At 37.9% G+C, this 24,844-nt stretch overlaps 2 protein-coding genes across 2 annotated transcripts; one reads left to right on the top strand and one right to left on the bottom strand.

Annotated features, from left to right (window-relative positions):
- Positions 1–1,166: 1,166 nt before the first annotated feature.
- On the top strand, positions 1,167–5,920 carry LOC146452180 (growth arrest and DNA damage-inducible protein GADD45 gamma-like). The gene is made up of 6 exons (XM_085098115.1): positions 1,167–1,324; positions 2,307–2,420; positions 3,411–3,531; positions 4,255–4,335; positions 4,781–5,386; positions 5,556–5,920. Exons 1-5 carry the CDS (start codon positions 1,269–1,271, stop codon positions 4,862–4,864), a joined length of 456 nt encoding a protein of 151 aa, XP_084954241.1. The 5' UTR covers positions 1,167–1,268; the 3' UTR covers positions 4,865–5,386; positions 5,556–5,920.
- Positions 5,899–23,334, bottom strand: LOC146452179 (3-mercaptopyruvate sulfurtransferase-like). The gene is made up of 7 exons (XM_085098107.1): positions 23,140–23,334; positions 20,704–20,908; positions 19,572–19,667; positions 14,141–14,273; positions 12,649–12,750; positions 11,922–12,046; positions 5,899–7,313 (listed from the first exon to the last, which is right to left on the bottom strand). Exons 1-7 carry the CDS (start codon positions 23,268–23,270, stop codon positions 7,263–7,265), a joined length of 843 nt encoding a protein of 280 aa, XP_084954233.1. The 5' UTR covers positions 23,271–23,334; the 3' UTR covers positions 5,899–7,262.
- Positions 23,335–24,844: the final 1,510 nt, after the last annotated feature.

Below are 24,844 nucleotides of genomic sequence, written 5' to 3'. Positions count from 1 at the left end.
ATAATTTCTGATTTTCACCGGAGAGAAAAATACGCCACCCAGCCTCAAGTTAACAAATATATATTGTGTTTTGTTCAGTCTCGTTTAATAACTTTGTTGTAACTTTTTAAAGAATTAATTGTGTACGAACGTGTTCTATAAATACATCATGAATGGTTGAAACGCTAAAAGAAGTCGACATCGACAGCGGAAGAGTTGGAAAATTGCAACAATAATTCAAAACATTTCACGTACGGATGAATAGAATGGTTACTTCCCTACTTCAAGTTCCTAAAAAAATTACACTGCATTATTCATATCATGGAAATACGTGATCTGATCCTTGTTGAAGCAAATGCCAAAAACTATTTCGATGACTATTTTTCGGTGATTTTCAGTTTCGTTTCGTTATTTTTAGACTTTTTTTGGTTTATTTTATTCTTCTTAAATTTTGGGTTTTGAATGCGGCCAAAAAAAATGAACAAACAAGTTTCTTATAACAAACAAAGTGTTTTCAATTTATGGATAGGATAGTATACTTATAGAGGAAGTCTTTCAAGACTGTCATAAAATTGTATTTCACTTCCGATTTCTCGTAGGGCGTTGCAGATTTTTTAATCTGGTTGCAATAGCCTTTCAGAAATTTAAAACAACTGAAGACATATTGGGCCCAATTTGGCAGTCTAGAATGTTCCTTTTTTCTTGAACTACATTTTTAATTTCCTCTCAAAAACCGAGAAAATCGCTCGAAATTTTGTAACAAGCGAATCTGATGTACCGTGGCCAGAATGGGCTTGCCCGAGAAATAATCTCCTTGTTTTGTTTTAATCTGTTTACAGATGATTTGACGCAATTTACCTTCCGGTATTTTGTTCCAGGAATGTTCCGCTTTCAGTCCTTATGAGTTCTAACTTTCTGGGAAGGGGTAAGGCATTTTTGTTTGACTCTCGACGGAAACAAATATTTTTCTTTCCGCTCAAATTTGAGCCACGCAATATTTATAGCTCGTGTTAAGCTTTTTTTTCTTAAAATTAAACGAGATTATACCTGTCTTATTTAAATGGAATAGTGGTTTTTATAAAGCGATACCTACCCTCCCCCGCTAAGAGCTTCTTTGTTTGATCCGGGAGCTGAAACACGTGACTTATCTTATAAAAAGAGCTTGTCAGCATAACACCTTTCAGTTTCCACGAGGTTTTTCATCGAGTGCGTTCGCGGCTGGTTTCGTTTGCGCTGCTGGGAGCTTTTTAAGCATTTTAACACTTGCTTTGGACGTCGTTAGGAGAAGAATGACTCAAGAAACCACTGAAAACGAAACAGACGAATTCTGCGAAGAAAAAATGGGGTAAGTTTTAAGTTTATATTCTCAAAATCTTGCTCGATGTCGCTCGGGGTGATGTAATCCGCTTTGCTGGCCGGCCGTGCTTTCCCGGGAATCGTGATTAACATTTGCGTCGAATTTCTTGATCTTGTCGGTTTTTGCGCTCAGTGTAAACTAAATCCAAACTGTTGTTACTGTTGTTCTAATGTGTAAGTTTCAAACCAAAATGCCTTTTAATTTTCCAGCGAAGTTTCAATATAGAACTTTTGTTCGTTCACTCGTGACCGCCCGATGACTTGCACACACAACCACATTGTACGCGTACAACTCGAACAATTCGTCGAAAATGGGCAGATAAAGGTCGTTCCTTAGTGCAAAATCGCTTTTGATCTTGCCACGTTGTAATGTTTTTCCATCTGCTTATGTTTTACAATTTTCAACGCAAATTTGAAGTAAAATTCAGCTCGAAGGATTTCCCGGAACGCGGAATTGTCCGAGCACAGAAGCCTTTCGCCATTTTCTTAGAGAAATTATGAGAAAAATATGTCCCTGTGGAATCATCACGTCGATAATCATTTATTTTTCATTTCGCTTGAAGGAAAATCAGAAAACATTACAGAATTTTAAAAAATTTCCACTGTAAAATACGACATCAAGACGTTCCCGTGACGTGTAAGTTTCGCGTTGTAAATTTCATTCAATGATCACCTGACTGCGATTGTTAGAGTCACGAGACGGTAAATACGTGATCAGAATATTATTATTCCTTTCATGTTTTCGCATTTATACTTCTAAAAACCTTCTGTTAAAATTGGCATTGCTAGAGAATCTCAACTTGCATGTTAAAACGTCTGTTTTTCTCTAGTTTCACTTGTACAGTACCAACGTGCATGACGCAAATTCATTAATTATTAACATTTGCTATGCTGACTAAGTTTTGTTGACAATTGCACTAGGCTGGATGAATTGTTAAATGATGAGTCATTGTGTTTACATTCCATTTCAGTGACATGGTACAAAGACTAAAAGTGCGCTGGGCTTTACAAGAAGTCCTTCATCAAAGTCAAATACAAGGGAATCTAGTGTGTGGAGTTCACAATGCTGCAAATGAACTTGCCGTGTAAGTCAACATTTTTTTTTGAGCCATAATTAAGCCCCAATATTAGCATGCATAATCTTCTTACTGTTATACATAATTATATTTCTTATGGTCAAGGCTAGGAGAATAGAGTGTGTGCACGGCAGCCATGTTGGAGGACTAAAACAGTAGAGGATGTTTGCATAAAAATAGAATATATTTCTCAAAGGAAAATCATTTTATTGTTTTGGTCCTCCAATATGGCCATCGTGCACACGCTCTATTATATGCTTGAGCTAACACTTTGTAATTTAAGCAAAATATTGAAGTTATTGAGGATTTTTTAAATTTTAATTAAAACTTTAATCCCCAATGTAGTTAAGATTTAAACAAAAAAAAATTATAGCAAATTTTATTTCTCAGTTTCAAGAAAAATTATTACAAAAAATACTCGTGAAAAGTGCTTCTCAGACTGTCCTAGCTAAGAAGGGGTATAGAATAGTAAATCCAAGACTTTGCAAGATTGTGAGACCTTGTTTTAAAATTCGAGACCGAGACTTCATTGTATCTATAATTTTTGAGCCAGAGACTTTAATTAATTAATTAAATTGTTTTGTATTTATTATTTTTGAAGTCAATAGTACCTTAAAGAAGGCTGTCATTCTCCATGCAACTCAACCCACAGAAATCGAACAGAACCTTTCTTATCTTGCTCGACAGTTTGCGAGACTTGAAGACTCAAATATTTAAAACTTGAGACTTCGAGATGGTCTAAATTCTAGCGAGTGCAAGATTCCAAGACCCAATTTTAAATTGCGAGAATTCAAGACTCGATTAATATTTTCAAGACTCATCATTTTTTTATAGACCATTCTGTACCCATCTTAGAGGTGCACCCTTAAAAATTATTATAAGTTCTGTTTAATGGTCCCATTTAAAAAGGCTACTTGACTACGCCTACCTTTAGAACTTGGATCTTGAGAAAGAAATTACCACAGCAGTTGATGAATTAAATTTTCCTTTTCATTGCAGAGATGAGGGCACAATAGGACTGTGTGTGTTGGTAGAAAATCCACATGCTGACCCAGGCATCCAGGTTCACTGCCGACTAATTGAGGCATACTGCTGGGAATGTGCCATTCCTGTTATCAAGGTAAGAAAGTATGCTTTTGTTGGGTGATCAACAAATGCTATTGAGTGAGGCTTGGATGTAATAAAGGGCTTGATGCCTTAGACGCTCATTAGGGGATGTTTATGACCAAGTAGACTGTACTCAATAGGCTCTGAGTTGGACTGGTCCTGAGTGGGTACTCCTTCATCTTGGGGGTACCCCTAGGGATTAGGGGCGACCTCCCATTAGGGAGGTCATGTGGTCGAGTGGTTAGCTAACCGGACTGAAATCCAGAGGTGCCTGGTTCAAGTCCCGCTCTGACCGCTAGCTGGAGGTGTTTCTTGGTAGCCCCGAGTTCAACTCCTCGGCCGCGCTTGTAAATAGCCAGCTGGTCTGCCTTCTGTCAGTTGGGATTTTTAACCATGTTATTTCCAATTTAAATTATTTCTTTGTGAAGTTTAATGCTCGGCCCCACTAGCACTTGTGCTATGAACACTGCCGAGGGTAAATAGAAGGTTATTTTTATTTATTTATCTGTGTCTGGCCATTCTCATTTCCATACCAAAATGGCAAAATCAATATTATTAGCCAAATCTATGGGCAGGACTACAACTTCTTATCTACTCCAACAGTATTTGGTGGAGGTGAAAATCTCTTTGTACCATTTTGGCCCACCTCACAATATGCTTTCTGCAATAATGTGGTACTGTATTAGTCACTTACATTGTAAGATGAAAAAATTGAACTGTTTTGTTCTGTTTTTAGGTCAACAACAGCCGAAAGCTGTGCGACATGATAAAACACCATGGGACATTACGAGAACCACTGCACTGTGTTCTAGCAAAGGTACTTGAAGCTTTTTTTTGTTAGATATAAATTAACCTAACAGTAGTACAATGGGACATTTTGGTGAATTTGAGAGACAAGTTGAAACTTTAATTTGCCACTGTCTTTTTTTCACAAAGTAATTTTTTGTGTGTGTTATTTTAAAAAGATAACAAATGGTAAATTTTGATGTGGCTAACATTTCCTTAAGTAAGGTGTCTTTGAAGATTTTGATTCACAGCAAAATATATTCAGCTTTGTATTGCTCAGCTTTATGTAGCGACAGTGGTATAGCATATGAACTAGTAACCGGAATGTCATGGGTTTGACTCCTGTTAGGAGCACTCAGATTTCTTTTTTCCGAGTATGCCTGTGTAACTCACTGAATAATACATCATTCTGATATATTCGGTTTCTGTTTCTGTTATTCCCATTTACTTATTGTTCGTTTTTTCTTTCTTTCTAGAATCTGGTAATTCAAGCTGATTCTGTATCCACTGTTCTCAAGTTTGCAAGGGGAGCTCCAGCACCACTGCTGAAGATCACATAGACGTGAGAGCAAACCATGTTAGTGATGCTAATAAAGGAATACATGGCATGTACAGATAGATTACTGCCATGTTAGAAACTAATGGTGGAGATGGATCTAGCCAGCCACGAGTCGATAAAGACAAGCTTTGCAACAGCAAACTGAAAAAACAAAAACAAAAAAAAGATCTTGACTACAGCTGTAATGTTAAATACCTTTAAAACAGGGAAAAACTAACTTAAGGGGCTTCCATGCCAAGTTCAAGAAATATTTACAGTAGTATGTTGGTTTTAAGTTTCGTAAACTGTATCTAAGAAATGAATGCTGTTTACACTACAGTGAAAATGAAACTTGTTGAGTTTGTGTTGCTCAGTTTAAAGAAAAATGTCACAAATTGTGAGCCTGCAAGTTTGCAGAGCACAAAGAAAAATAAACTTGTTGAGCTTATGTATTGCTCAGTTTAAAAAAAAAGTCTCAAATTGTGAGCCTGCAAGTTTGCAGAGCACAAAGAAAATGAAACTCGTTGAGCTTGTGTATTGCTCAGTTTAAAAAATTGTCTCAAACTGTTAGCCTGCAAGTTTGCAGAGCACAAAGAAAATGAAACTTGTTGAGCTTGTGTATTGCTCAGTTTGAAAAAAAGTCTCAAATTGTGAGCCTGCAAGTTTGCAGAGCACAAAGAAAATTAAACTTGTTGAGCTTATGTATTGCTCAGTTTAAAAAAAAGGCTCAAATTGTGAGGCTGCAAGTTTGCAGAGCACAAAAAAATGTGTTGAAAGGGCTTGAGCCCAGTTTATTGTTTTAATTGTACAATGTTCAAGTTATATCTTTGCTTACTTGACGTTGGTTCAGTTGTTGTAGGAAGTGAACAGGATTCACTCCATTCGTTGTAGCTTTGTTATTGAAGCAATTTACATTGTATCCTCATAGAAGGAAAAATATCATATCTTATTGGTGCTATGTATAAATTATGCCAAAATGCTGAAGTTTTATAATAATTATTACTCACATTAATTAAAAACACCGTGAATGGAAAATTACATAATAATCAACCAATAACATCTTACATAATTTTATTATCTAAAAACATATTTTTCCAAGCTGAAGAATACTTAAACAAATTTACTTGACTGATACAGTAATTGTGGTGTTATGGAATTTAATATTTAATATGCAACTTGAGTGTGAAAATAACTTCAGCTTAAAGGCGTGAAAAAATAATATTATTAGACAGAAAAACTAGTATTACACATCAGCTCTTTGAACAACATTGTTTAGGTGTCTCAAAAGTTTTACATTCAATGCATACTTTACAGAGTACAAACATTTCATGCGATTGGTTTATGAGTGAAAACATTTCTAATCTTTTCACTTCCAGAGTTGAAAACCATGAATCTGGGAAACATGGTTCTAACTTTTCAGTCTTATGGGAATTAAAAAACCTTGTTTGACCATTAAAATGTACATTACTGAGCAGTTTCCTTTACAAGGTGGTTCTAACTTTTGCATTTTTGAATGAAATCCTAAAGTGTGACCATTCAAATGAAAGCTACTGAGCAGTACTTTCCTGTGGTACTGTTCATTATGCTGTACAAGGTGATTCTAACTTTTGAGTCTGTGGATTAAATCCTAAAGTGTGACCATTCAAATGAAAGCTACTGTGCAGTACTTTCCCGAAGTACTGTTCATTTTCAAATATTTTACATAATGATTTTTGAGAATTTACCCTGCTTTAATTTATCTCGGAAGTGAAAAGGTTACAGGAGAAATATTAAATGGCTGGTTCCATTTCTCGTAGGCTTGTTCTTTGATATACGCAAAGAGTCGTATAATTTATTTATTTTCCTCATACCCTGTTTTGTAGGTTGAACACATTTCTACAGTAGTTGCTAGTAAAGGAGGTAATAATTATTATTTCAACATGCTAGATGTCATGTGAAATCTGCTGGTCAGTCGTGTTTCCAAGTATTTCACTCCAGCAATTCCTTACAGCACCAAAATTGAAATTCTAATTTTTTTGAAACTGAACTATTTATTGATAATATTATTGGAAATTCTTTTATCTACAGGTCAAAAGACCTGGACCATGACAAAATGCCCTGAACATCCTGCTTCTATGGTTCATTTATAGTAAATCTTACAAAAAGAATGTCAACATCTTCAAATTTTGGTGATCTTACAAATGTGTATGACCAGGGCATTTTGTTTTGGAACATAGTTGTGCACTGCAAAAGCAGAACACTAGAAAAATGTTCTTTTAGCAATTAATAAGAATTAAAAAAGAAATTAAAGTTGTTTTAACCTATACATAGAAAGTGCCTCTTGTCTTGTATATAACTCGTCCTCTTCACTCCAATGTTAGAAGCACATGTAGCAGCCACAAAATCGTCATAAAATTACTCTGGTTTAATTGGCCATGACATTATTCAATTTGGCTTGGGTCAGCTCTTGCTTTCCACTCAGTAAAGCTTCCCTACAAAAATAAAAGACTTGTGAAATATGAGACAGGAATTAATAGCCCACATATGTAGCTGATAGTATTGTTTGTCGAAGCCAGAGATTTGATACATGCAAGGGTGAAGATTTGCCTGCAGTAAAGTCATAAACACAAAAACTTTGCTGTCCCTTAAAAAATCCCACCAGCTGCACATGCTACAGTCATAATTTCAAACAACGTACTTAAATATTTACAAGTTGGCTGTTCCAGATGGGGTGACCGATCTCATATCAAGACATCAATTCTCCTTATTGAAATTCCACACTTAAAGGAGGGGGTGGGGGGGGGGGGGGTCACGGTTCTGCGCATGTCCATGATTTGCCTTTAATCGCTATGACCCAAGCCTGTTTAATTTAAGTCGTTGTTTATGAACCATTCGGAAGGGAATAGGGGGTGGTAATTTTTTTCATATGATTGCGTTATTTCGCATGCAAATAACGTTTACATCAACCGTGGAATAAATCCTACGGGTCAACGCTAAATTCAATATCGACAATATGAGCACAATCCACTAGCATTTTCTGTGAATTTTGGTCATCAGTCATTTTGCTTGGACTAATTATAGAATGTGATTACTGTAGTACATGTGAGTGGGATTTTTAAGGCAATAAAGTTGGTAAGAAAGAGCAAAAAGCATTTAGATTCATGTACATGCGCTGAAATGTGAACCCCTCGACAAGTACCTAGAGAAATCATTATTTCTTTTCTTTTTCTCTAATGCATTCTTACCTCAAATTTATACCAAACTGAAAGTTCTGGTACAATGTATATCACAATAAAACTAGCAAGTACAGTATTGAGTGCTCTTGACAACCAATTTGTGATGAGGTGCTTTTCGGTTTAATGACCGAAGAGGGTCCGACTCGTGTTAGCCAATCAGATAGCAGTACGAAGGTTTGCCGAAGTTGCGCGTTGCGGATGCTAGTGGCAGGAACGCGTTATAAATAGTCTCGGTGCGAAATTCTCCTATCTCAGTTCTAATAGTTTAGGGAAACATAAGAGAAAGTTAAAGCCACTAATCCGCGATCCATTATTAACAAACGAGACGTTTAAATTTGTCTTTTAGTGATGTATTGAAACGTTCTGAAATGCGGGTGGGTTGTTGATAACAAACTGATTTTAAATAACGAAAAAGTTGTGTTGGGCGCTCTTCATTTGTGCCATTTTGTCCTGTCCCAGGAATTCTGATACGGACAAGGATCGGGAAAAAACGAGAAGAGATTGAAGAATATACCTTAAGGCGTCTTCAGGAAAAGTAAAGTTAAAATGGCTCATCTTTTTTCCTCGAGGAAAAGACCGGGTACTTGTTGTCAGAAATCGTGGCGTGGTAAAAAAAACATCTCGCCCCTCCCTCACTGGGGCTCAATTTGACTCTAGTTCCCAGTATTGACCGCTCAATGTGGTCTTCTTGTGAACTCACGGGCGTCATGGCGGCAAGTTTGAAGTGCTTTGATTTTATGGAGCTGTTAGTTCTCAACAATGAAAAGGTATGTGCGATTGGTTTTCAGAGAATAGTTTGTATGTTATACTTTTATTAAGACGTGAAGTTAGAATGGGATAAGAAAAGAGTGCGTCCAACTTTGTCAATGAAAATTTCGGCACGTGTAAAACAGCGACTTAGAATAGCTTAAAACTACACGAAAACGTAATAATAGGCAACAACACCTTGTAATGTTTTATTTACATTATTTAATAGTTTGACTTTCAGTTCTTTCCCAAATTGCCAGTTTTAGAAATACCATGCAAATAGGCCATTTTACAGTTGTGTGCTTAGTGACCTGGTCTTGGATTGGAAGCGAGGCTGGGGGTGACCTTGTTTTGATACAAACCTCGCTGCTTTTCATATGTAAATGCAAACTAGTTAGCATAAGAACAACATGATCTACATATGAAAAGCAGTGAGGTTTGTATCAAAACAAGGTCACCCCCAGCCTCGCTTCCAATCCAAGACCAGGTCACTAAGCACACAACTGTAAAATGGCCTATTCCGATAAATTTTGCAAACAAAAATGATATGCAAATTCAGTAAATATTATGCTTGCGTAACCGATGTTCTAATAGGGAGCTTTAGAGAACTTAAGCAAAGACGACAGCAACGGCAACTACAGCGCCACAAAACAATAGGTTTAAGGTCAAGTAATACGGGCAACATTTTCTTGCAGTTTCTTGTCGCGCAACAACGTTGTGTTACCAACTACGCGCGCAACAAATTTTCATGTTGCAGAAAGTAGACGCTGTTTTTGCTTTCTGCAACATGAAAATTTGTAGCGGACGTAGGTGACAATACGGGCAACAAACAATTGCAACTTGCAACGCAACATTGGTTGGCTTCACACTAGAGCTTGTAAGTATAATCTAAGTGCACTTGAAACCTACTTTGAGTGTGAAGGGGTAAAACCTACCAACTTGAACTTTACTTAGTGACCATGGAAACGTTCGTAGTTCAAAGAAGCCGAAGTACGCCGCCAAGTATGGCCAACACCACACTTGAGAACGTACTTGACCAATGGGTAACGGGAAACCAACTGAAAGCCATGTGCTGCGGTGCCAGGACAGATAAACATTTTGCCGTGAAATAAAATTAAAAAAAAAAAATCAAAATGGATGCCTGGAGACACGCCTCGCAAATTCAGGACTCCGTGGAACAGTCTTTTATGTAAGTAAACACAAAAAAGAAGGAAAAGCCGATACAAATAGTTAAACTTACGATCTTATTTGAATTTCATCTTTAGAGACAGCCTGAACCATCGATTTTCAGTTCAGAAGATGTCGCCTGTTCTTTTGTTTTGTCGCCAAGTACTTGTAAACAATGAAGTACCTATGCATTTCCTGTAATGTTAAAACTCTCTGACTTAAAATTAAAGACCAAATAAAGAGTAAACAACATAAAACGCTTTTCCGTTGCAAAGGCTCCATGATTTCCCGGCGAGCAATCGCATTTCTGATTTTACCGCGAAAGGTGATTGACAAATTGTGCTTCAAGTGTATACTTGTCACCAGGTGTGAAGCCAAGTTTTCTAAAGTGCGACTTGAGATTTTCAAGTGCACTTGAATCAAGTGCTTACTTAAAACTAACTTAGCTTGTAGTGTGAAGCCAACAAATTTTGCTGCGCGACAAGTCGCAAAAAAATGTTGCCCGTATTACTGGCCTTTAATGAGCAAAAACAATCGCTCTGCACGTGCGTTTTTAATTTTGGTACATTTCTTTACCGTTCTCTGCAAAACAACAACGTGAAATGACCAAATTCAAGGTTTTGTGGAGAACGTGAACACACGACGGTGAATGTTTCATTTTCTTTTTTAACGCCACGCTTACCAATTTGGTTCCTGGCTCAGGTTCGCCGTTTCTGTAAAAGTTGAACGACTTGTAATAATCGCAAAGTAGCACATATGAAATAGTTATATTTCAAGATGACGTTTTCGTTAGCGTTGCCGCTGTTGCTGCTTAAGTTCCCTTTTAGCAACGACGACGGCGACGGCAGCGAAAACGTCACTATTAAAATGAATTAGCGTTTTTTCAAACGTCGTCGCGATCTGATTCCAACTTGCTTTAAATGTCAAATGTAGGTGAAATTTTCTGGAGATGAATTCTTGGAGACCGCACTCAAGTTTAGAGAGAGAAAGAAAAATTATTCGTCGTGTGTTTACTGACGTCCTCCATAAAACGTCCCATCAGGAAATTTCACGTCCTAGTCGTGCAGTGAAGGCGAAGAAATGTATCAAAAAGTGTAATGCACGTGCAGAGTTGTTGTTTGGCTAATTGTTAAGCCTCCAGCTAAAACAATCTAAAACCTTTGAGGGGAAGCCAGAATGACATGTATAGATTGTGTCATACTCATCTAAAGTTTAAGTTTGGTAATTTTCAGAAAAGCATGACGTGAATTTCCACGGAAAATTTGTCAAAATTTTCCGGCAGTGGGAAGCGTTGAAGTAAAACATTGCAGAACTTTGCTCGTAGATCGGTTTAAAATTTCAATGATTTCGTTGGAAAACATGGAAATAATATTTCCGTGTCGAAAAAAGGAGGATTTGATTATCGCCTGTTTTCGCTTTTTTAAAAAAAACTTCTCAGGCGCCGCCAATTTGGATCTCATTACATCATACAATTGCCCAATTGTTTCCTCTACTTCCTGATTCCTGAAAATAGACAGATTTAGTGTAAGGTTTACGTCAAACAACAGAAATCACAACGTGATCATGTTCACCCTAAATTTTCTGCACGCTGTTTTCAGTTTCTCAGTAAAATTGAGTCGTTTGACGTTAGAATCAAACGACAGAATTCTTTTGCACTGTTCTTATCCGTACACATTTTTTTTTTCAAAAAAACATAAACGCGAATCTCACGGTTGCCGTTTGCTGTTTACCGTAAATCTCTCTGATAGCGGCAGCCGAATGACGTCATAAAATCCAAAATGGCGGCGCGCGGGAGATGTGAAAGCGAAAAAATGGCGATAATCATACCTCACTTTTAGTATACTCTAAGGCTACTTCCACTTTTCAAACCAAAATTTGGAATTAAGACATTATTTCCAACCATTTAACGTCAATTTGTTGTCAGAATGGAGGTTCCCTTTTATAACTTACGAGATAAACAGCTGTGTCAGGACATCCACAGAGGTAAGCCGCGAGAACCAAAGTACATGACGACATACCACTGAAACACATGCAAATCACTGGCTTGCTGAGATCAATTCCAGCATCAGAAAAGACTGCAATGCAAAAGGCAAGGTTATTAAATAATAAAACATAAACAAACAATGAATGGCTTCGCCAGTTGCCTACGATATTTACTAATTCCACCAATCAGCTAGGTTTTCAGCGGGTGTCGTAAAACCAAAACCAAAGTACAGTCGGACCTCTATTAAGCGGCCACCCTGGGGACTTTGAAAACTGGCCGCTTAATAGAGGTTGGCCGTTGAATAGAGGTATCGAATACAGCACTTGACTGACAAAATAATAATTCGGGACTTTGGAAAGTGGCCGCTTAATGGAGGGTGGCCGCTTAATAGGTGGCCGCTTAATAGAGGTCCGACTGTAGTTACTCTGACCAATCACAACAGGTGCAAACAGCGCAATGAACCAATCAGAATTCAAAGCGAATACATGTAACCGGCGCCAAGCGCGGGAAAACTACGGGCGAGCAAGGTAAGGATGGTTTTGGTTTTACATCTCATTGGCCGAGAAATTGGCGCGAGTTTTGTCAACCAATCACAGAACAACAGAACGTAGTAATGCAAAACCAAAGCAAACGGGCAATTACTTTCGAAACTCCATTGAAAACCACTCTTTGGTATCTCGACAAAACACTTGCCTTTCTTGAGTTCATCAACTGTCTTGAGAGTTTTGGTTTCAGGATTAAACAGACTTGTAAAAGGAATGTTAGCTGCACCGGGGTAGTGACCACTTTTGGGATCTGGAAAATCACAAGAATTATATCAATTAAGTCTCCCAGCCTTCTTTTATGAGCTTCAAAGCTACAACTGGCTTGCCATAACATTGTAAATTACCTAAGGGGGGCAGGGATGGCCCATTGGTGAGAGCACTCGCCTCTCCCACCAATGTGGCCTGGTTCGATTCCCGGACTCGGCGTCATATGTGAGTTGAGTTTGTTGTTGGTTTTCGTCCTTGCTCCGAAAAGTTTTTCTCCGTCTACTCTGGTTTTCCCCTCTCCTCAAAAACCAACATTTCCAAATTCCCATTCGACCTGGATTATTGTAAAGCACTTTATCATGAGCCTCTGGCTCGGGCGATTGCGCAAGTACTCCCCGTGCTGTTGGCATTAAAACTTGAATTTAAACTTGAATTAAGGGGTTTTTTTACATGAAGGGCAGGCGACCTGGAAACAAAGTTTATCGTACTGCCCGAGCTATAACGTAGCCCGCCTGTACATGTAAAATTTCTAGCCCACCTCACTGGCCTTTTTCAGAATCATTGAGGCGCGTTACAAGGTGGGAAAAGGAACTGGTCGTAAATTAATGCTCCAAACTCGTACTTTTTTCCTCAACAACCAAAGCCGTTACATCCTCTCAAATACTCTATTACTGAACTATGAAGACAACCAACGCCCTGGTCTAAGTGTTTAAATTCATAGAAATTTGCCGGACAACGTTCTCTTGCGTTCCTGACAACCTTTCAGCTAAGAAGGAATTAATTATAACATTCTGGTTGGCATACAAAACAAATTACAAAAAAATGGGTCCTTTCATTTTGAAAGTTTCGACAGCGTTTAGTTCACATTTGAGTTAAAAGCATGCGTAAAAGCATAGCCTGAGTAGCGAGGCGGCTCTGGCTTGACCGTTTACATGCAAAACAAAGATAACCCGCCCAGGGGAGGGGGGGGGGGACCTGGCAAGTAGACAGGGTGGCCCGGGTAAGTGGGTGACCCGATTTAGCATATATATAAACTCTTCAGTGTGTTTTGTAAAGAAATATATGAAAAGTTGGCCCACCCAGGGTAGCCCGGTTAGGAGGGTGACCCAACAAGCACTTGAATCAAGAGCAGAATCCTTGATCCTTGCGATTCTGATTCTGTCAAGCTTACGATTACAATTCTGTCTCCGTTTTTTTGTTCACACTGGAATGGAAGGCTCCCTAATATGCTTTTTTTTTTTTTTGCTCAGTTTCCAATTCCATCCCCAGTGTGATGGGCGAGGGGGCGAGGGGGGGGGGGGGGATTTATAGAGAGGGAGCTCATAACAAAGACGTATGTCCAGAGCTGGGATGTAGCATACTTGAGTAAGGTTTAATAGAATTTTTACAGTGCGCCCTCTAATGTAAATTGATTGTTGTTTTATACATATTACCATCTTTTGAAAAGTGAAACTTGTTAGGGGCACGGCTGTCACAAACTTGTGCTTTCTTTGAAGAGAGGTTTTCAACCATGTCTTCAAACTTTACAATCCACTTTGGATTGAGCTTTGCAGTGAAATCTCCTCCCTACAAGTCAAAGATATAACAACAAAAAAAGAATATACTCAAATATATCAATTAAAGACTTAATCAGTCAAATATGATACATGTATGTATAGAAATCACAAAAACTGGAACACCCTTAACTAGAACATCAGAATACCAGTGAGACAAAATCTAACCAGCTAGCTGATTAGCTCTACATGTAATTAGGCTTAATTAAGGCTAAGTCTGCTCTTCCTGTTTTGCGAGGTATTCAAGGTGTTCTACTGGTCCTCGTGTTTTTAGTAACTGCCATCAAACATACACCTATTCATGAATGGGAAGCAAAGAAAAAGGGATTTATGTGCAGGATACTAAAAGATTAGACAACCCTGGAAATTGGGTCTAGGTTAATGTTGGGGTTGGAGACAGGGTTTTAAAACTTCACAAGGTTTATGTGAAAGGGGACAAAGAGGCGTTTGAACTCCCCACTTTCCCGCCCCCATTTCCCAGTCCCCAACCCTTCCTTGATGGTTTGCACTGCTTTTCCACTTTTTCAACTTCCTGTACCCTGGGGAATCCTAATTCCTGCCCTGTCTTTTCCTATCTCCTTAACTTAATAATTTTCACCCCCCCCCCCCCCCGCCCCCCTTCCAACCCCAACCCCTTTTCTCTCAGTTGTGTTGTTTTAGAAAATATCTAATTACCCTACCCATGGATGGTGGTTTTATTTCAAACCCCACCCCACCCATCTGGATTTCAACTCAAACTTCATGCTTTAAGGATTACATTCAGAATTTTAGCTTTTGAGATCCCCACTGTAATGTAATGCAATCCAAGTAAACATCAGACAGGTTTCTATGAGATTCCCCTTGAGTCAGTTCCACTTTAGATTTGTAACCTTTGTTTTGAGTTAGTCAATTAAACATACATGGGAAGACAACATCATTCATGTCTGCATGTGCACTGTACGTACAATGTTCTGGGAACCCGCTTGGCAACATTACATCCACGCCATCCCCACCCCAATAATCTTTCAAGAGGTGGGTAGAGTATTTTTCCCAGAACAATGCACACTTCCACCCCCTCCCCCTCCACCAGGCACAACAGTTTTAGAAGGTATGATGGTCGGATTTCTCTTACGAAAGTCTAAGGTACTTAACACTGACCAATCCCTGGTGAAAAACCTCACAGGATCTTCAAGGATCTTTAAAGATCTTCAAAGACCTGCCAAAGATCTTTAAAGATAAAGATCCTCAAAGGATCCTTATAGGATCTTTGAAGATCCTCCAAAGATCTTCAAAGATCCTGCATATGCAAGATCTTGTTATACTATCTGCAAAGATCCTCAAGGAATTGGTAAGGATCTTGCAAGGATCTTTGTAAGATCCTTGCAAAGATTCCTGCAAAGATCTTTGCAAGGATCCTTCAAGATCCTCAAAGATTTGATGAGGATCTTTGAAGAATCTTACAAAGATCCTTTAAAGATCTTACAAAGATTTTTGCAAGGATCCTTCAGGATCCTCAAGGATTTAATGAGGATCTTTGAAGAATCTTACAAAGATCCTTTTAAAGATCTTGCAAAGATCTTTGCCAGGATCCTCAAGGATTTAATGAGGATCTTTAAAGAATCTTAGAAAGATCCTTTTGAAGATCCTGCAAAGATCTTTGCCAGGATCCTCAAGGATTTAATGAGGATCTTTGAAGAATCTTTAAAAGATCCTTTCAAAGATCTTGCAAGAGATCTTTGCCAAAATCTTCAACAATTTAATAAGGATCCTTCGAAGATCTTGCAAAGATCTTTGTCAGGATCCTTAGGGCTCCTAAAGGATTTTTAAATTAAGCTGAATTATCTCTGACGGATCTTAAAAGGATCCTTGATAGTAAGGATCTTGCAAAGACCTTTGCCAGGATCCTTCATGAGCTTCAAGGATTTAATGAGGATGTTTGCAAGACCCCTATGATAAATAGAAAAAAAAGGTGATGGAAAATAAAAGGCCATTACACTTGCAATTACAGTGTAGGCATTTGGTAATTTATTTTATTAATCAATAAGACCGTTTATTCAAATACACTTCGCAGTCCAAAGACTGAATTGCGTGTACAAATAACTAAATTGTATGAAACTGAAAAACATAAATATATATACAAAATATAGAAAAAATTTAATAATTACAGGTAACATATAATAAAGAAGAATGCATAGAACTCTGCGAGAGGAAAAAGGACATTATCTAAAAAACTACATACTACTACTAATGACTAATAATAAAAGAGTTCTTTTAACGATTGGTCTTGCACACCGGAATTATAAAACGGTTATTACTCCTAAGCTTGTGGGATGAAAGGGCAGGTGAAGGCAGCAAATTTGAGCGTTTGTGGTTTCTTGATGAAGATATAGAGTTAAAATAGTTTGTTCGAAAGAAAGTCACACAGATCTGCCCGCTTTATTAACAAATACATTTGTCACTTTTAAAATTAAGAATCAAAATTTCTGTTTCTACTGAGTTTGAGCTTCCAGAGTAAATAATTATACCTTAAAGGTGTTGGAAAGTACAGACTGTTGACTAAAACTCTGAAAGTTGCAATAATGCAATGTCATCAATACTGCTGGTTTTTTGCTTGGAACTATTGCTTGGATGTCTCAGAGAAACGGGTACGTGGAATGTGGAATTTCGTTTTGGCAATTTAAATTTGTGATATGTTGCACCAAGATTCCTGCTTTATATGGCTTTCCACCAAAGGATATAATTCAATAGACAAATAAATAAGTTTACTCAGCTGATTGTCTGATCAGTGCTTGTCATGCAGCATGATAGTGTCTTAGTGATACTCAGACTCAGTAATTCATTCTTATAAATAAAGAGTGATTTCCAATAGCTAAAAGTTTGCTCACAGTATTCATCAAATGATTACCCTGTCGCTTTCTTGCACAATACTTCTTTTATAAAGGAAACAAGGAAACCACCGGGCCAAGAGCGGCAGCCATCTTGGATTTCCATCAGACTTGGAAGACTGGGCACGAGCAAAGCCAAATTTGGTCAGCAGCTATACACTGCAGGCTCGCAGAAATACCGTTTCTTTTGGATTTTCGCAGGACTCAAGAAAACAAGGCACATTTCCTCGGTTTTTTCTTCTTTTAAGCTAGAAAATGATGGCTTTAAGCAACAAATCGTGGACAACTACTTTTTAGAAACAGGTAGGCTTTAATATCAATGATTTTGATAAAAGACTGGCTTGAAAATGTGATGCACAATTCAACCAAATGAATGCATGTGCTTCTAGCTACAAATTCATCTGATCTCGGTTGTCGAGGTAGCCATTTCCTATTTATTTTTAAAATAAAACATTTACAAACGTTTTTATGGGGTAAGTTTGTAGTTGTAGCGCTAGTTGAAATGAACAATCAGATGATTGTAGTTGTACTGAGAATCAATTGCAAGCTTTATTTGTGTGGTGACTTATTCGATCGAGTATAACATTACTTTAATTTGCCTGTGATTTGATTGAAGTTGAAGGTCATTTGGTGGAGTATTATAATGCCCACATGTACAATAAAATAGCACCATCAGTTAAAAACAAATGTGAACACTGTAATCACACAGAAGAACTGACTAAAGTGCATGATTTTTTCTCTTTTTGCTGTAGATCTTCAACTCAATGTTGTTGTCAAGGCCGATACCCAAGACTGCAGCTTCAGATTGTGTGAAGTCACCAAATCCTGCTCAATAAGCTAAGTCACTTGTAAGCAGGGGAGCCTATTTTTAACTGATTTAGTATGGTTGTGAATTGTGACTTCTACTACTATATATACTACTCAGGAACAATGAAAAAATAAAAAATTTTGTAACTTTGAGCCTTGAATTCATTACTTAATGTTTGATAGTTTAATAGAAAATTAGAGGGTCAAATTGTTTTGGTCATGTAAATTACAAGCAAATTGGTACTTTTTTGTCTTTTAGCACTGTGCTTGCACAATTATTATGCCTATCAAATTTTTATAGTAGCACAACATTTGCTGATGTTGTGATTGCACTGTTTTGTTACATTATTCATTATCTAGAATATAGTTATTCCACATTTTGTGGGTCATCACGAGGGAAAAACTACAATTTTTCTGAGCCACTATAAATGTTTTAAAGTTGTGCAGACAAGGCAGTAACTTTTAAGTTTTGTTAAAGGCTGATAATTTAGAGAGGGATTTTGACTTGCACTAATGTTGTGAACAACATCTGTTGAAATTTGTTGCACTGTGTAGCCTTGTCATTAGAACTTTTGTACATAATCAGAGCTTGCTATAAGTTATTGTTTTTCTGTTATTATGTTTTCTTGTACAAACGTTTTCACTGGCAATTGTCAAACCAAATTTTAGAATAAAAATTATTACAGTTTCTTGTACATTAACATTAGGATCGTGATCACCCAGGCTTCATGTTGTAGTCAAAATTTTGTCCATCATGGTTGAGGTAAAATATCCATCTGCTGAATATTATTCTTTCACAATACATATTAAAAGTAATGTTTCTATTTCTGATTTTATTTACACAAGTTATTTTGTATTGATTTAGCATTGTAGACCTACATTTATATACAAATAAATTCCTGAATCTTAACTAAAATAAGTTAGGGATTGTTCAATAAAATTATCCCTTTTATGACATGCTGATGTTCTTTTTCATCTACATACTACATGTACATTCTCAACAGCTTATTCTGAGACTCACCGGAAATTTCAGTCACAAATGTTTTTGTGATTTTGGAAAGTTCAAAGTAGTACAAGATCTTGAAAAGGTTCATTCAAGATCCTTGAAGATCTTTTGCAAGATTATTGAAGATCTTCAAAGATCTTGGCAAGAGCTGCAAAGGATCCTGTAGGATCCTTGAAGATCTTTGGCAAGGTTATTGAAGATCCTCAAAGATCTTGAAAAGGTCTGCAAAGGATCCTTGAAAATCCTTTTAAGATCTTTGGCGACATAATTGAAGATCCTCAAAGATCTTGGCAAGTTCTGCAAAGGATCTTTGCAGATCCTCAAAGATCCTGGCAAGATCTGCAAAGGATCCTTAAAGATCTTGACAAGATCTTGGCAAGATCTGCAAGGATCCTTAAGGATCTTTGAGGATCCTCAAAGATCTTGGCCAAGATCTTCAAGGATCTTGGCAAGAAAGTTGAGGATCCTTAAGGATCTTGGCAAGGATTTTTGAGGATCCTTAAAGATCTTTGCAAGATTGTTTAAGGATCCTTAAAGATCTTCATAAGGATCCTCGAAGATCTTCATGAAGATCTTTGAGGATCTTTAAAGATCCTCAAAAGATTTTCACCAGGGATAATTACATAATTTTTACCCTCTTCTTGACCATCATATTGGTTGTCTCAAAACCATCAGCTTTCCATTTTTCCAGTCCTCCATCCAACACTGATACATTTTCATGACCAAACAGCTGTTGCAAGAACAAGAAAATTAAATTTGATGTAATTAATTAAAATATAATTCTTTCACTCCTATGGTCAAATTAAAATTCAAATTTACTTTTTCGATAATACCCTTACGTGATTACATTTCAATTGCTAGCACCAAAGTTACTTCTGAGCAGAAGGGGTTTTTTCAACCAGATCTGAACAGAGATGCTAAGTGGGGGAGCCCGCCCTTTGATCTTCCAGCAGTACTAGTCTTCAGCCATTTTTTGTCTTGTGACTCAAGTGATGTAATGGACTACAATGTCCCTAGCTACTTTACCTAAAATTATCACCCAATATCCACTTGCACTGCTTCCCAGACATAGAAGATACCACGAGGAGGGGAGGGGTAGGTAAAGAAAGCAGGATCCAAGGGGCCATAGAAAACAATTTCAAATAATAATATTTATTATTGTTAGAAGTACTAAATAAATAAATGCATTGGATGACCAGGTCCTCTAGTGAGGAGCTAATCAACCAATCCACTGAAGGAATATGAGCCAAATTTCAAGAGAACCCTTGTGACTGAGGAGGTTAAGCTCTGCAATGTGAGTGAGTCACCTGCAACTGATCACTGGCAGGGGAGCAGGTATAGCCATGCACAGGCTACGGGGCTGTCAACTCTCCCGGATATTATCTGGGAGTCTCCAGATTTTGAACCGTATCTCCCGGTCTCCATATTTATGTCTGTAATCTCAAGATTTTTAGGCGTATCTTGTGGTCTCCAGATTAATATCTGTAATCTCCCGGATAATTGACGAAGTTTGCTATTTGTCATAGACTCGACGTTCTGACGAGAAAATCCAAAATGTTTAGCGTTGTTTCTGGTACGTCCCCCCCCCCCCCCACCCTCCACTGAACCCCAGATTTTGGCCTTGATGCGACGCCTCTGTACGGCGCTTTGTTATTGGTGGCCGGGGAAGTCATATTCTCCATATTTGAAGACATGAGAGGTTGACAGCCCTGAGGCTATAAGCCACCTGTAACCCATCAAATAAGTGCATCAAAGTTACTTTTTACCTTGAACAACCACCAAGCTCGTGCCCCGAGGAAGTATCCATATTTTCCAGTATTTTCGTAAATGACAACATGGTTGCTATTATTTATTGCACTGCCTCTGGCATTAATTTGGAAGGTTGCTTCATCTGGAATGTTCCGGGGATACAAGGGGGTATTTTCCACATAAAGAAACACATCCATGTGTGAAGCATGGATGATGTGTTGTCTGAAACGACATTATGTGAAGATTAATGTTTTGCAGGATGCAAATTAAGGCAGCAAATAATTTATAACTAAGAACAATTTGAAAAGACTATCACACACCAAGTAAGGACATTATAAACACAAAACCATGTGACACTGATACATGTAGCCTTTTCCATTTCTGATTAAGTTATATTCCCCAAGGGGATATTTCAGGTTATTAACTTAGTATAAAAAGGAGCTACGGTAAAAACCCGCGTGTAAGAACCTACTTTTTTAGAGTTTGGCAAAACAGGTTCTTATATTTTGGGGTACTTACTGGCATTTTAGGCTAAGTGGGTTCTTAATAGGTTCTTAATTTTTACGGAGTAGAAAATACTGTTGTTTTGTGGATGCTTCTGTAACCATTGGGGAGGTGCTAGCTTGTGAAAGAGAAGACAACAATGCTCATGACAAATATGCCAATTTGCTGTTAAAAATGAGGCTTAACTATTAGTTGGACATGTCCCAAGGGAGCTCTCCAAGATTTTTAGTAGATTTTTGGCTGATTATGGGGATATTGAAGCTGAATGCATTGGTGTCCGGTACAACAGAGGAGAAGGCAAAGGACTTGAGATTCCAGTGGACTATAGACTGACAGGAAATTCAAACGACTTGGAGAAACTGGTAACAAGTCTAAAGAAAGGGAAACCAACTTGTCATCTTGATATTTCAAATATCAGAAAATGCCAGATCTAAACTTGCAACAAGAAATGGCTTTGTGTCTTCTGTACTGGTTTATATAAAAATGAGCTGCAAGATGATACAGGCACATGTAACACTTAAACCAAGACCAAGATTACATACAAGTGATACATTCTTTTAATTGTAGCCGAATTGTTTTATAACAACAGTTCACATTTAACATACATTGTGCATTTTTAGTTTCACTGTGCAATTTTTTGATCTCTAAAGACAACCTTTTTGGTAAAATATTATTAATAAAATAGTTTAACCCCGCATATAAGAACCTGTTGGAATTTTTTGGGCTAAACAGGTTCTTATATTTTGGGGTATTAAAGTAGCAAATTTCTGCCAGGAGGTTCTTAATTTTCTAGGTTCTTACACGCGGGTTTTTACTGTACCGCTAAGAGTGGTTTCAAAAATCACGTTGTTGTCAAGTTGACTACATTGAAAACTGAATTAAGCTTGACTGCAGTCCTACAGTTAATGGAAACATTGAACTTAATTCAGTTGTGCAGGACCAAGATACCATTTGATAACACTGCATACATTGCAATAATCAATACATTCTATGTGTGAGTTGGTTTCGGCACAGGTTAAGCACTGGACATTTACATCAGCGCTGCTCAAAGTCAGTAAGCATGATGTTTAAGCCTGGCAGTGCTTGACATGATTAATTCATTCCAGTTCATAGGGTGAACTGACTTGGGCACAACAACAGCACAACAATTGAACCGGGCCAAATCACCTCTTATATAAAGTTGTCTAAGTATGTGCGACACTTAAGGAGATGTTTCTTAACTGTAGGCCTTGCATTGGTCATTTCATATCATCAACATAACTTCTTTTGTAAGAATTTGGAGATCTCAATTCATTCACAGGGGCCCACAACATAGGATTGGTGATAAAAACTCCGTGAACCTATGGTTCCAGTAGTCCAGTCCAGTCCAGTCCAATATTCATCCCTTGACGTTCTCGCGTACGTACGAAATCGACCCGTAAATAGTTAGTCAGAATTAGCCAAACATAGGCCTATGGTACTCATAAATGTGTGGTATTTCAGTCGTTTTTTGCTGATAGTCACTCCCGAGAAAGACACTGATGCACACATATAACTTAAACACCATGGGGGTCGAAGTACGCGCGAAACTGAAGTTTCCGGCATCGCACAGAGATCATGGGTTCGAATCCCGTTCAAGCCTGGAATTTTTTCAGGCGTTCTTTTGCAGCTGCTTAAGTTGTGTAAATAACTGGATGATCTTTCTTCTATTTAATCTTTCACCCGCAGTTCAAACATATGTTTCATATAAGCTTAATCATATTAATATATTCATTTTCAAACTGAAGTTTGCGGAAACTTTCGTTTACACGTCTTCACACCGGTAATTTGTCTGTTTTGTGGGTGCCCGACACGATCAAAGGCTTGTATCGATAAAGTAAAGGAATATCTATGAGTTCTAATGAAGTCTCGTTTGCCTCATACCAATTAATTTATATGCGGTGAAATAAAATCAAATCCACGTCCCTTACTTTGAGAAATCTTTGATAGCATCCTTGTCGCTGAACCAAGTCGCGTCTAGAACCACTAAATGAGTACTCCTGTCCTCGAGCTCTTTGTTCAGCCAGGCTGTAGACACGATGCAAGGAATCTGCGAACTCATTATATATTGCGATAAACAGCAGAAGATCGCTCTCCACTGATGGTATATGCATGGACGAACTTGTCTGACTGCGCCCACAACGGAGGGGAGCTGGGAATGGGTCGGGGTAGCTCCCCCGAACTGTCGACGTGTTCTCACACAAGTATAAGCTCCGGGGTAAATAAAGCCTATCCTTGCCTATCCTTTAGAGAAATTACCTTATGCAGGGGGGAAAGAGTTAAGAAATTAGCGGAGGGAACAGACTTTCAGAAATGATTGTCGTGTTCTGTAATCTGACTCGTTGCAGAACGATCTAATTCGAACGCTTTACTAGCTTAGGCTTAAATACAAGTGCTTTGTAAGATTTTCCTTGGTTGCATCCTTGGTTTCTTCCTCGGTTATGTTTTGACTGTACTCGAGGTTATAGTTTTGGGATTAAACCCTACGTTGGAGCCAAGTTCTGTGTGGTTTTACTGTCTCAGAGAAATTCGCTTGCCGTAAGAGATCTCGGTCTTTCCGCAGCCAGCGAGTGTTCCCCCAGGAGAAAGGCCTTTACCCAAGTGTTTTTGAAGAGTTTCCCCGTCCGTCCGTTTTTCCGTTTTGTGAAGGCAAAACCTTGTTTTCACACCCGACAGACAGTGACAACAACAACAACAACTTTATTTTCACCATTCCTTTTAAGATAGTATTAATATATATGAATATTTAGTTAATTTAAAGTTTAAAAAAAAATTAATACGGATAACTAAACATAAATATCTATATATAATGTGGAAACGCCTAGCGCCTAAGTAAACCATATAGTTTTCTAAGTTAGACACTAGTCTTGTAAAGAAGCATTTTAAATGTAAACATCTATATACATATTCAACACACACTCACTGACGACACACGCAGTGCTCATACACTTGCTTCGATAGTAGGTACTGTTTTGCTTTTCTAGGGAAGTTTGTGGGCACTGTGGGCAGTGTCTTTTAATTCCCTCATGGCCTTTCTTCTTCTTCTTCTTCTTCTTCTTCTTCTTCTTCTTCTTCTTCTTCTTCTTCTTCTTCTTCTTCTTCTTCTTCTTCTTCTTCTTCTTCTTCTCCTTCTTTTTCTTTTTCTTCCTCTTCTTCCTTTTCGTCTTCTTCTTCTTCTTCTTCTTCTTCTTCTTCTTCTTCTTCTTCTTCTTCTTCTTCTTCTTCTTCTTCTTCTTCTTCTTCTTCTTCTTCTTCTTCTTCTTCTTCTTCTCCTTCTTCTCAGTTCTTTTTCTTCGCCATGATGTTGCTCGGATTTCCCAAAACAAGGATCGCCGTATTCTCATGTGCCACGTAAATTAAGGAAAGGGAGAGACTGCCCGCACTCCACAGTGAAGACCACCACTTACATGCACTTTCGAATTTGCACGAATTTGCAGGCCTAACAGAAGAAATGTTTTGTAACTTCAAAAAGGCGTTACCCATCAGAGTTAAAATTCCGCAAAAACTCTGGCCAAATATGGGCCTCGGAGTTCATTATCAGGGTGGGATTGTCTTCGTAGCTTTCTACACCATGAAGCCTTTCTCTGTGCTTGTCATATTCTGGTTGAAACTATTTTTAAAGGGGAAGTATCACGC

The sequence above is a fragment of the Pavona decussata genome, unplaced genomic scaffold (assembly GCF_977016875.1).
Source record: "Pavona decussata unplaced genomic scaffold, jaPavDecu1.1 SCAFFOLD_376, whole genome shotgun sequence".
Taxonomy (NCBI): Eukaryota; Metazoa; Cnidaria; class Anthozoa; order Scleractinia; family Agariciidae; genus Pavona; species Pavona decussata.
Note: the sequence above shows the minus strand (reverse complement) of the source record. Positions and strands in the feature narration are given on the sequence as shown.